The sequence below is a fragment of the Rattus rattus genome, chromosome 1, assembly GCF_011064425.1.
Source record: "Rattus rattus isolate New Zealand chromosome 1, Rrattus_CSIRO_v1, whole genome shotgun sequence".
Lineage (NCBI taxonomy): Eukaryota > Metazoa > Chordata > Mammalia > Rodentia > Muridae > Rattus > Rattus rattus.
Genome location: NC_046154.1, coordinates 129129420 through 129143050, shown reverse-complemented (window position 1 = coordinate 129143050; position 13631 = coordinate 129129420). Strand labels below are relative to the sequence as shown.

Genomic DNA, 13631 nt, shown 5'->3' with positions numbered 1-13631 from the left:
TAAACCCTTAGCCAGACTAACCAGAGGACACAGAGAGTGTGTCCAAATTAAAAAAATCAGAAATGAAAAGGGAGACATAACAGAGCCAGAGGAAATTCAAAAAATCATCAGATCCTACTACAAAAGTCTATATTCAACAAAACTTAAAAATCTGGATAAAATGGACAATTTCCTAAACAGATACCAGGTACCAAAGTTAAATCAGGAACAGATAAACCATTTAACAACCCCATAACTCCTAAAGAAATAGAAGCAGTCATTAAAGGTCTCCCAAACAAAAAGAGCCCAGGTCCAGACTGGTTCAGTGCAGAATTCTATCAGACCTTCATAGAAGACCTCATACCAATACTATCCAAACTATTCCACAAAATTGAAACAGATGGAGCGCTACCAAATTCCTTCTATGAAGCTACAATTAGTCTTATACCTAAACCACACAAAGACCCAAAAAAGAAAGAGAACTTCAGACCAATTTCCCTTATGAATATCGATGTAAAAACACTTGATAAAATTCTGGCAAACCGAATCTAAGAACACATGAAAACAATCATCCATCATGATCAAGTAGGCTTCATCCCAGGCATGTAGGGATGGTTTAATATACGGAAAACCATCAACATAATCCACTATATAAACAAACTGAAAGATAAAAAACACATGATCATTTCATTACATGCTGAGAAAGAATTGACAAAATTCAACACCCCTTCATGATAAAAGTCCTGGAAAGAACAGGAATTCAAGGCCCATATTAACATAGTAAAAGCCATACACATACAGCAAACCAGTAGCTAATATTGAACTAAATAGAGAGAAACTTGAACCAATCCCACTAAAATCAGGGACTAGACAAGGTTGCCCACTCTCTCCCTACTTATTCAGTATAGTCCTCGAAGTCCTAGCCAGAGCAATCAGACAACAAAAGGAGGTCAAAGGGATAAAGATTGGAAAGGAAGAAATCAAAATATCATTGTTTGCAGATGCTATGATACTATATTTAAGTTCCACCAGAGAACTACTAAACCTGATAAACATCTTCAGCAAAAAATTAATTCAAATAAATCAGTAGCCTTCCTCTACACAAAAGAGAAACCAGCTGAGAAAGAAATTAGGGAAACGACACCATTCATAACAGTCCCAAATAATATAAAATACCTCGGTGTGACTTTAACCAAGCAAGTGAAAGATCTGTACAATAAGAACTTCAAGCCTCTGAAGAAAGAAATTGAAGATCTCAGAAGATGGAAAGAACTACCATACTCATGGATTGGCAGGATTTGTATAGTAAAAATGGCCATTTTACCAAAAGCGATCTACAGATTCGATGCAATCCCATCAAAATTTCAATCCAATTCTTCATAGAGTTAGACAGAACAATTTGCAAACTCATCTGGAATAACAAAAAAACCAAGGATAGCTAAAACTATCCTCAGTGATAAAAGTACTTCCAGAGGAATCACTATCCCTGAACTCAAGCAGTATTACAGGGCAATAGTGATAAAAAACTGTATGGTATTGGTACAGAGACAGACAGATAGACCCAGAAATGAACCCACACACCTATGGTCACTTGATTTTTGACAAAGGAGCCAAAACCATCCAATAGAAAAAAAGATAGCATTTTCAGCAAATGGTGCCAGTTCAACTGGAGGTCAGCATGTAGAAGAATGCAGATCAATCCATTCTTATAACCTTGTACAAAACTTAAGTCCAAGTGATCAAGGATCTCCACATCAAACCAGATACACTCAAACTAATAGAAGAAAAAGTGAGGAAGAGTCTCGAACACATGGGCACTGGAGAAAATTTCCTGAACAAAACACCAATGGCTTATGCTCTAAGATCAAGAATCGATAAAAGGGATCTCATAAAACTACAAAGCTTCTGTAAGGCAAAGGACACTGTCGTTAGGACAAAACAACAACCAACAGATTGAGAAAAGATCTTTATCAATCCTACAACTGATAGAGTGCTCATATCCAAAATATACAAAGAACTCACAAAGTTAGACTGCAGGGAGACAAATAACCCTATTAAAAAAATGGGGTTCAGAGCCACACAAAGAATTCACAGCTGAGGCATATCGAATGGCTGAGAAGCACCTAAAGAAATGTTTAACATCTTTAGTCATAAGGGAAATGTGAATCAAAACAACACTGAGATTCTACCTGACACCAGTCAGAATGGCTAAAATCAAAAACTCTGGCAACAGCAGATGCTGGCAAGGATGTGGAGAAAGAGGAACACTCCTCCATTGTTGGTGGGATTGCAGACTGGTACAACCATTCTGGAAATCAGTCTGGAGGCACCTCAGAAAATTGGACATTGCACTACCTGAAGACCCAGCTATACCTCTCATGGGCATATACCCAAAAGATGCTCCAACATATAACAAAGACACATGCTCCACTATGTTCATAGCAGCCTTATTTATAATAGCCAGAAACTGGAAAGAACCCAGATGCCCTTCAACAGAGGAATGGATACAGAAAATGTGGTACATCTACACAATGGAATATTACTCCGCTATCAAAAACAATGACTTTTTGAAATTCAGAGGCAAATGGACGGAACTGGAAAATATCCTTCTGAGTGAGGTAATCCAATCACAGAAAAACGCACATGGTATGCACTCATTGATAAGTGGATATTAGCCCAAATGCTCAAATTACCCTAGATGCACAGAACACATGAAACTCAAAAAGGATGACCAAAATGTGAATGCTTCACTCCTTCTTTAAAAGGGGAACAAAAATACCCTTGGGAGGGGATAGGGAGGCAAAGTTTAGAACAGAGGCAGAAGGAACACCCATTCAGAGCCTGCCCCACATATGGCCCATACATATACAGCCACCAAACTAGATAAGATGGATGAGGCAAAGAAGTGCAGGCTGACAGGAACCGGATGTAGATCTCTCCTGAGAGACACACCCAGAACATGGCAAATACATAGGCAAATGCCAGCAGCAAACCACTGAACTGAGAACGGAACCCCCGTTGAAGGAATCAGAGAAAGGACTGACAGAGCTTGAAGGGGCTTGAGACCCCATATGAACAACAATGCCAAGCAACCAGGGACTAAGCCACTACCCAAAGACTATACATGGACTGACCCTGTAGTCATGCTCCAACCTCATACGTAGCCTAGTAAAGGCACCAGTGGAAGGGGAAGCCCTTGGTCCTGCCAAGGTTGGACCCCCCAGTGATTGGGATTCTTGGGGGGAGGGTGGTAATGGGAGGAGGATGGGGAGGGGAACACCCATATAGAAGGGGAGTTGGAGGGGCTAGGGGATGTTGGCCTGGAAACCAGGAAAGGTAATAACAATTGAAATGTAAATAAGAAATATCCAATTCAATAAAGATGAAAAAAATTAAAAAAAGATAAGATGGGGTACGGGTCTATACATCAATTAGTAGGAGGCATGCCCAACATAAACACAGCTTTAGGTCCCATGCCCAGAACTGAATGATCTACTGAGTGTTATAGTGCATGAGTGCATTTCATCCCTCAGGTGGAAGAAAGAGGGGAATCAGAAATTCAAGCCCTGCCCCAGCTACACAATTGAGTCGCCCCCACCCCAGAGAGAGAGGCGCGATAGAACCCTGCTTCTGAGGCTGGTGGTCGGTAAGAATAGAGTTGCATCTGGTAGGAAGAGAAAAGTTAGAAGAGTCAGGAATTGCTCCATTGGACTCAGAACGGGGAGTCAGTTAACATCGGCAACTGTGCTCTGACCTGAGAGTAGTTAGGGTAAGAGATGTGTCTAATCTGAAATAAGAGGGCAGCGTTCAAAGAGAAGGGACCAAGTAAAATAAAGGAGACTTTCAGGTCCTTAGTACTGGTTACTGAGTTTGGCACAAGCTTTTTGTCTCCTTTATTGACCACTGAGTCTCACTCAAGTCCTTTCTCCTGTATCATAACTGCTAACTGGTAAATTCATCACAGGTTCTCGGGCCAGGATTAAATCTTGGAGCCCTCCTTCTCCCACCATGAGATATTCCAACAATCTGTAAGAGTCCCTCTGGAGAAAGGACAATGGCCCAGGGTACATGTAGTTTCTCCACCATCACAGCTTTCTTCTGGCTTTGACCACACAGAGTGGGCTTTATCTAACAAACCATATACACAAGCCGTTATGAGGAAAAGAAGCCTGAGGGATCAATGTGAGAGAAAGCCTCAGAGCCTATGTATGCCCACTCAGGTTGTGTTTTTACACACACACACAGACACACAGATACACACACACACACACACACACAGAGAGAGAGAGAGAGAGAGAGAGAGAGAGAGAGAGAGAGAGAGATTAGCACAGACTGAATCCTGGCTCATGTTGGAATCTGCCTTAGCAATGCTAGAATTGGAGGCAATAAAGCAATAGTTCTGAGCCGCAAAGTCTGTACCTTATGTGGCTATAGAGTACAATATTTATCCCGCTGGGCTTCATAAGATTAGAAACAATTTGTCTAACACACTTAGTTTGTGATAGCACTAAAATGTGTCACTAACAATCAGAAGAAAGCAAACCAGGATAAGCAAACAAAAAAGTGCCTGCAGGCAAATAAAAAGACCGTGTGTCTCCAAGGCTGTTTCTCCCTGTTCTGACCTTTGTTGTGTTGGCTTCATCTTCAAGGATCCCTGGAAGCCATCTCTGTGTATTATCCTTACTGTCATCAGCCCCAGCATGAGGAGAGTCATCTTTTCATGAGGTCCACACATGTAGCAGTTCCCAGGCTAACTTACTGAACCACATACTTATTTTTATTGTCCTTACTATGTAAAAATGATAAATGACTACTCTGCCATGTTGTAAACCCCTGCCCCTGTGTGTAGAGGGCAGCTCTTTTCCTGAACTAGACGTTGTCCAGAAGTGTGGCAATGTGCCAGTCACCACGTCTTGAGCCATAATTAATATAAGCCAAATGTAGCATAATTGTAAGTGGGCCCAGTGCCCCCCAACATTACATAATGTACCTGTGTCAACAGCAGGAAAGAGAGAGAGAATAAGGAAAGAAATGGGGAAAGACAGAGAAAGAGATAAAGAAAGAGAGAGACATACAAGAGGGGGGAGGAAGGGGAGGGGAAGGAGGGGAGAGGGAAGAGGAGGGGAGGGAAGGGAAGGGAAAGGGGGGGAGGGGAGGGGAGGGAGGGGGGGAGGGAGGGAGGGGGAGGGGGGAAAGGAGAGAGGAGAGACAGACAGAGAGAGCACACAGGCAGTGACTCTAGTCCTGGATACCACCTCTAGAAAAACATGATATTAATAGAGATGATACCCAGATTCCACCATTTTTAAACTCTCAGCACTCTCCATGTGGTTCCAATTGGCCTGCAAAGGAGAGTGTCTACTCTACATACAATCAGGCTTCTGATGAAAATGGAATTTATCACTAAAGCCAGAAGTAATATCTCACTTAACCTTCATGTACTGAAAATGCAATAAGCTTTCTTTCCCTAAGCAAAAGTGAGTTACAGGTACTAAAAGCACCAAGAATGGAGCCTTGCTGGCAGATGTGGAAATGACATTTATATAGTAAAGGCTACAAAAGCGATTATACTTGGTCCTCAACTTAGTACAATTACCGCAAATTGTGTCACATTTTTGATACCTACCAAGGAAGGTCCTGGGTCTTTCATGCATATAGTCTTAAACATTTTAGGAAGAACTGCCCTAGTAGTGGTCCTTTAGTAACTGGATCATCATTCTTTTACACTGAAGAAAAACGAAGTCAGAAGTTCTAAATGGAATCTGGAGCTATCATTTGGGAGTAAGACATGGGATGTGAGGAAGGGTGGAGAGGGAGAAGCAAACAAAGTATCACTAGATCTTCTGTGGTGGATCCTCTCTGTAGATTGTTGAAGAGAACACAGACACTATGCTTGAGACTTCCTTGGGAGGACCTAGCCGCCATTATTCATGGAGAAGGGTTTCTAGCAAGAAGACAGCACAATCCAGGAAGCTGAGTTAGAAATGTATAACCAATGCTAGAATGCTATGTCCCTGAGGCTGAGGCATGTTGGGGAGAATCTCCAGATGAGTTATTAATCTTTCTAGTATAAAGAGGATCTGGGAATTTCTATTTTTCATTCTCCATGCAACTCAACTCTTCTTGGGAGTGCAATAAAGCTAGGCTTCCATATGTGGATCTTAGTATCAGTGCTGCCACCCAGTCTCCATAATTGTTGGAACTATTCATCTTTCTTCTGCCATCCAAAACATTCTGGTTCAAACATCAGGGGACTCTATGGCAGCTTCAGGTTTTCGTGGTTGGGGACAAAAACTCTAGGGACAAGCTAGGCACTCCCACATCCCTTCTCATTAGCTGTGGTTCTTACGGGCTAAGTGATGCACTCTGAGTTTGCTTCTTCTCTTGTGCTTGACTTTCCATGTTTCCTGTCGCAGACAGTCAGGCCATATCAGCCATGCAGGCTAGAATGTGAGCAACACGGTCTGCAGACCAGTATTCCACCTGTTGCCTTGTCAGTCACGTGGGTAACAATTCCAGTGGCTTGCAGTCACTACAGGTATTTATTCATCTATAAAGGCATTTGGTAGCAATAAATAACCTATATACGTGTTGATATAAAAATACAACTCAACCTATAACAGGCTTTCGTAGCATCCATTAATGAATACTGCTTTTAACGAATAGTTCTTGCCTGGTAACAGTAATAAGTAACAAAAGCTCCTGAATTTCAAAACTACTTTATATCTACAAGTAGTTTCTAGAAAATATCTTATTGTGGTGAGATAAGGGAATAAAGTTTATGTTGTTTTTTGTTCTTTGAAATGAATACATCAATGTTTAGTTTTACACTGGTGAGAGGCAATTCACCCTTAAGAAATCAGAGAAAACCTGTGGGATCTCTTCTTGCCTTTTTAAAGATAAGTGACAAAAAATGTATAGGATAAAGAAGACATGATCAATAAAAGAATATATTGGACTAATTCCCAAGCCTGAAGGTTCTAACAATAGAGTTTAAGAACTTAAGGCTATATAATGCCCCTATGAATGTTTTATTTAAGGGTAGGGTCTTTATAAAAGGGAGGGTTCCCATATTCTCTATCCTTTTAAGAGAAGGCATTTGAATTTTTATATGCGCTATCCATCTTGTTATTGCTGGTTGGACAAAAAATTAACAGTATTTGACACTCCAGGGCAGACTTCACACCCAGGGATGGTCAGCCAATACAATTGGGTTGAAAAGGAGAGAAAAGGAAGGAAGAAGGAAGGAAAAAGGAAAGAAAGAAGAAGGAAGGAAAAAGGGAGGAAGGAAGGAAGGGAAGGAAAGAAGGAAGGAAGGAAGGAAGGAAGAAGGAAGGAAAGAAGGAGAGGAGGATGGAGAGAAGGAAAGGGGGAGGGAAGGAAGGAAGGAAAGGAGGGAGGGAGGGAGGGAAGGGGCAGAGAGAAAGAGCTGGAGACAGAGAAAGAGAGAGAACATGAAGTTGGGGAAGAGGTATCTGGGAAAAGCTTGGAGGAGAGAATGGACATGATAGAAATACACTGTATGAGTTCTCAAAGAATTAACAAAAAGCATTGTTTTGAAAAAGAAAAATTAAATAATCAACATTTCTTGAGACAAAGACAACAGTCTTTAAGAGATCTGTGTAAAAGGATACAAGAAGAACCTAGTTACTCCCATTTTATGCCCTTTTCCCTATCAGTATATTTCTTTATATGAAATATTTATTTTTCTCATATTTATTTTTAAGGCATAAGATTTAAATTGAATTCAACATCTTTCCTACAGTGTCAGCACACCACAGTAGGACAACCATTGACTTAGGGAATGCCTTAAATCTTTCAATATTTACTTAAAATGTACTCCCCTGTGCTAGGCAATATACTGGTTGGTAAAACACAAAGAGAAGACTGTCTTTGTTTTCAGAGTCTACAGAGGAAAGAACTATATCAGAGGTTTACAATACCGTGTATTAAATAGAGCCTATCACAGAGATATGTAGAAAGGACAAAGGGAGGAGAAGGAGGAGGAAAACACGCCTCCTCCCAGGAGACTAAGAGGGATTCTCAGAGGAGAGAGCTCCTTTAGTGTTGCTGTAGACTGTGAGGTTCAGATAATTAACCATTTAATAAGATATTCTGAGTGAGTATTTTTTTTTATTTTAGCAGAAATAGAAGAGCATTAAAAAGTATGCACAGGGAAGCAATATGGTCATATTATTATTGTTATCATTATTATTATTATCATTATTATTACAATGGCAGCAATGTGACATAAGATCTACAGGAGGCAGAAGAGACAATGGAGCGCCACAGAAAATGATTTAAGTCATTTAGCCCATTAAAGAGGAGCAAGGACATGAGGCAAGACTATTTGGCTGAAAAGATAATGTTGTGACTAAAGACGCTCCATTTATGCTAGCCTCCATCTTGGTACCTACCAGTTGTTTGTCTCTGACTCGAGTTCCTGAAAGATAAGTTCCCAGTAACCCTGACTTAGTGACACCCACAGAAAAATGTACAGCCATAACTATCTACTTCTTACATATAACTAACTGCTTTTTTTTTTGCTTCTGTAACTTGCTTACACAGATACCCAGAGGTTGTTTCGAATTGCCTCAACCACATAACTTGGCAGAGAAGAACAAGTTTTGTATGCTTGCATAGACACTGAAGGTCTTCATGTGGTTTTTCCCCTTTTGAAAGTCTTCTACACAATCAGAGAAAGAACTGGAAGAGCTTGAAGGAGCTCGAGACCCCATATGTACAGCAATGCCAACCAACCAGAGTTTCCAGGGACTAAGCCACTACCCAAAGACTATACATGGACTGACCCTGGACTCTGACCTCGTAGGTTGCAATGAATATCCTAGTAAGAGCACCAGTGGAAGGGGAAGCCCTGGGTCCTGCTAAGACTGAACCCCTAGTGAACTAGACTGTTGGGGGAGGGGCAGCAATGGGGGAGGGTGGAGGAACACCCATAAGGAAGGGGGGGGGAGGGGATGTTTGCCCGAAACCGGGAAAGGGAATAACATTCAAATGTATATAAGAAATACTCAAGTTAATAATAAAAAAAAAAAAGAAATCAAAAAAAAAAAAGAAAGTCTTCTACATACCCCTCCTTGGTGGCAATCTCAAAATTGGCTCAAAGAATGTTCATCCTGCTAGCAGTTAATCAATCAATAAATCCTTTAATTATAGTTGGACTTAGTCTGTGGTATTTTCCCAGAAGTCACAAACTCTATCGCAATATGTAGAGGATTGAAACAAAACCTGATGACTTATAGTAGAAGGGGAAGATGGGAGAAATGGGGGGAACGCGGGGCGTTCAGAATACCAAACAGGAGTTCCTCTGAAAGAAGGCTGGGTGCAAAAGCAAGCAGGGTACTCTGGAACCAGGTTACTTGCGGTCAAACGTTCTTGAATACTTATCTTCTGTGTGGCTTCAGGCAAGTTGCTTATGCTCTCTGACTTTCTTTTTGGTGCAGATGCCAAGAGATCTCTTGGCAACATTGTACATTTGTTCCTAAAACTTCCTATTGTTACTCTTCACTGTAAATATGGTTAGGATGGTGACGTTATCTAGTGTGCTGGTCTTAGAAGACCAAATGTTCCCTTTGTTGTGATTTTGGACCGGTTCCATTGTGATATGGTGCGCTCTGGCCTTTGCTGTGCTTGAGAACCGTCTAGGTTGGTGTGGATTAATAGATGGCTCTCCGATCGAGAGGAAAGCATCCTTAGCATAGTGATAGTGGTCAGAGCCTTCATGCAGATGATATTGTCTACAGTGCTTTTAAGGATGGAGTGTTTAAGCTAGGAATGTCTGATAAAAGATCCTACGATGTCTGATAGGAAGCAGAGGTGGCAAAATCTACCCAGGTTCATTAGGAGAGAAGGCTAAATACAAGGATGGAAAAACAGAAGGATCTATAAGAACATCCCAGAGAGATGCGACATAGGAGTCAGGCATATATAAAATTAAGTGACACAAGGCTAGAGAGAGGGCTCAGTGGTTAAGAGCACTGACTTTTTTCTCTTCCAGAGGTCCTGAGTTCAAATCCCAACAACCACATGGTGGCTCAAAACCATCTGTAATGGGATCCTATGCCCTCTTCTGGTGTGTCTGAAGACAGCTACAGTGTACACACATATGTAAAATAAATAATAAATCTTTTTAAGAAATGTATAACACCTATCTCATAGTTATCATTCAGGATAGTTTTCGTTTTCTTGATTTTAAATTTATTTCTAGAGACAGAAAGGAAGAGTGATTTCTAGGTAGAACTGTATTCATTTTCAGGACGTAAAGGTTAAAAAACATTGAATTCAGAGCATTATTTCTTGTATCAGTAGATTAAAAGGATCTGTTCCTATTGTTTGCACTATGGTAGAAGAGTAAGCTTTACTCCTTTTTTCTTCGAAGTTCCCTCAATACCAGGGCTGGTAACAAGCATCAACATCCAGAGCAGAGAGTCTCTGTCTGCTTGATCCCCTTGCTGGGACGGCTTTTTCTGTCACTTCTCCTTTGACTCTAAAACCTCAGAGACGAAACTTGAATATAGACCTCATTTGCAGAGACAGACAGTCGACTTGTCCAAAATGTCTCCTATTACAAATAACATTAGTATTACAAAAAGCCTGATGATTTTGGCAGTATAGAGAATAAAATGAAAATGTTGAGCATGTTGGCTTTGGACTCGAGGCCTGACTCCTCCACCTCTCAGGTATGAGGGCCTGAGAAACTTACTGGTTTTAAGTCTCCTGTGGAAAGGGTAATGTTAACTCCAGGTTCTTTTAAATAGTGGCCCCTTACAATGCTTATTTTACCTTTGAAGTCTTTTAAATAAAAAAGATTGAAAAATAATGAGAAATGCATATTTTAAAAGGCTCTTTGCAAGAATCAACCTTTTCTCACGACAGGAAAAACACCAACATTCTTCCTGGCAGTGTAACTGTCCATGTACGGAACACGTGACCTGATCCAAACTTCTCATGGAACGAGGCTGAGTAAGCTCCGTGCTTGTCCTCAGCTTATCAATGTACTTGTTCCTAATCAATGTAATGCCTGATCATTAAACAAAGTCTCTCAAAAGCTAAACCAAACTAACTACCAAAGGCTTTCCCTTAAGCCTTATCCAAATGATGAGCCTAGGGGACTGAATCACATTTCCAAATGTTCTTGGTGGCTGGGTGCTTTTCAAACATAAAAAGACAACTCCTGCTAACATCCTAATTACTCCACTTTTATTTTATATTAAATAACAGCAAAATAAATTTATGGGATATGGTGAAACTAAACATCTGGGGAGAGACAACTTGTTTAAGACCATGAGCTAAATTTTCAAGTGATATAGGGGTGTTTCGTGTGGAATTTAAAATCAAATAAAAGGAAAGCTGGAAATGCTCTGACCTGCTATCACCTTTCCATTTGTTAAAGACTACTATACTTTGCTATTGGCAAAGCAGTCATTAAAAATGCAGCACAGAGCTAAGCAGGAAAACTGGATTCCATAAAGCATGATAGTACCGTGGATCTTAAACCCCCTGTGCAGATGTTCCTAATCAGACGGAAAACACAAACACACAAACCAGCTTGTTCCAGCTACAGAATAATTTCATTAAAAGCACACTTATAATTGAACAGAATAAATAATAGTTAAAGCCAGGGAGGTAGTGAGGCTGCATGGAAATATAATCACTTGGAGTCTGCCAAGAAAGCTGTTTCAACGTTTTAAAGCTGGGAAGTTGAGAAATCGGTTCCTTTTCTGGCTACAGGTAGAACATTATTACCTGACTTAGCCAAAACGCGTGTGAACATACCTTTAGGGAAAGAAGGCACGCGTGTGCACACACACACACACACACACACACACACACACACACACACACACACACACACGAGTACACACAGATTAATCCAGAATGTCACTTTTTAAATCTGCTCTGGGGATGTTTTACCACAGTATATTTCTCATTGAGACACAAATCCTGTAGGGACTGCACCTCAGAAGTAAACAGGCACACCGCAGTCCGCACAAGCTGTGAGGACGTAGGATTCTCTTTGCAAATAGTGATCTTGGCAATAAGTCTCCTTTATGTACAAAAAACTTTGTTCTCCGCTTTATAGCAAGTCCCAAGGCTACGGCAGGTAACTGTAACCGCGTGCTGCTAATTGGGCTCAAAAGCAATTGTATTCAGAACAGGAAGTGTTTTATAGCTTGATTCGATGAAGGTGGGAAATTATGTCAGCACAGTGAAATTATAAAAGCTCATTCCCCACAACCACCAATCCTTTACTCTGAACCATTATGAACTTTCACATGGCAAAACACGTAATTCCATTCAAGGGTTGCTGCTTAATTGCTTAATTCCTAGCCAGGAGGGGGGGAGAAAAAGCCAAGTAATTTTAAAAGCAATTAGGAAAATCTTACACAGAGACGTCTACTCTGCTTCTTTTCCTAACGTCAATGACCATTTTATTAAGCCTGTTTCACTAGCTGAACTGTCAGCTCGCAAACATAACCCCCATCCAAGAAGCGGAGTAACATCCGCTCTGCAGAAAACTGCGAACCCCAATGCTCACTTACCTTGTGTCACCTGTTGAACTGCCAACATTACGCCAGACACGGTGTCTGGAAGCAGGTTTTCCTTCAGATTGTACTGCGGTGCCCATTCCAAGATAGGTAGGCGCCTCTTACACCACTGTTTAATGCCTTCTCGGTGGGGGGTGTGCATCTTGCCCCACAGCACGCTTCTCTTTTTCCTCTTTGCCCCCGTCATTTCGCAGCAGATTCCCTCCTGTAGTAGTCAACTTTTTCAGGCAAGGGAGAGAGAAAAAAATCGTTGGAGAACACCTCCTGTCGATGCCAGGCTCCAATCCGTCTGTGGTTTACAATGTCAAAGCTATCCAGAAAATAAATAAGTGGAGGAGAGAGAGAGAGAGAGAGAGAGAGAGAGAGAGAGAGAGAGAGAGAGAGAGAGAGAGAGAGAGAGAGAGAGAGAGAGAAGCAGAAACACAAATGGATACAACTGAGCTGCATGCCTTACTGTGTGGTTCAGCTAATTATTCTAGATAAAAATTGTAGACTCAAACCTTGAATTCTTATCTCAATAAGAAATGGGTCCCTGTTCATGTACTACTTTTCTGATCTTGGAAAAGGAATGGGTTCGGCGGTGAGATGGTTACAGCTCCCTTGCCAGTAATTCTCTTTATATTCACTGTCGTCTTATGTTTTTGGCTGCATTCCCAATGGTTAATGAGGTAGTTCTGGGCGTGTGGTGGAAGTGGGCTGGGCTATGCTAATGAAACCAGGAGGATCCAGCCAGCCCAGTGTCTCCCTACAAGCAAAAGCTAAGTCCTGACTGCTAGAAGGAGCTGCTGTGCAGAATATGCTACAGCCGCCCTTCTTTGTGAGGTATATATTTCCAACCTGACTAAAAGTTGCAAAGTCCTTAAAATTTGGAAACATGATAGGGAACTACAACAGTCCTTGTCATGCTATCATCTGGAATATGAAGTTTTCATTCATAGAAAAAACATTCAGATAACCACGGTGCCATCTGAGAAAGGACTAGCTAGTTCTTATAAACAAACTGAAATTTCATCTCCTGGGCTAAGGAATTAAGTACCACAATGAGCAAATATTTGTGGCTAGACTTTATTTTTCTTCCTGTCT

The 13631-nt window shown here is 41.1% G+C and overlaps 1 protein-coding gene across 1 annotated transcript in view; it reads right to left on the bottom strand.

The window, feature by feature from the left end:
• Slc26a7 (solute carrier family 26 member 7) overlaps positions 1–13153 on the bottom strand; it is a 121027-nt gene extending 107874 nt beyond the window's left edge. The window contains exons 1-2 of the mRNA XM_032904998.1: positions 13049–13153; positions 12543–12858 (exon numbers count right to left, since the gene is read on the bottom strand). Coding sequence (XP_032760889.1) covers positions 12543–12735 — 193 coding nt within the window. The 5' untranslated portion in view covers positions 12736–12858; positions 13049–13153. The remainder of the gene's footprint in view (positions 1–12542; positions 12859–13048) is intronic.
• Positions 13154–13631: the final 478 nt, after the last annotated feature.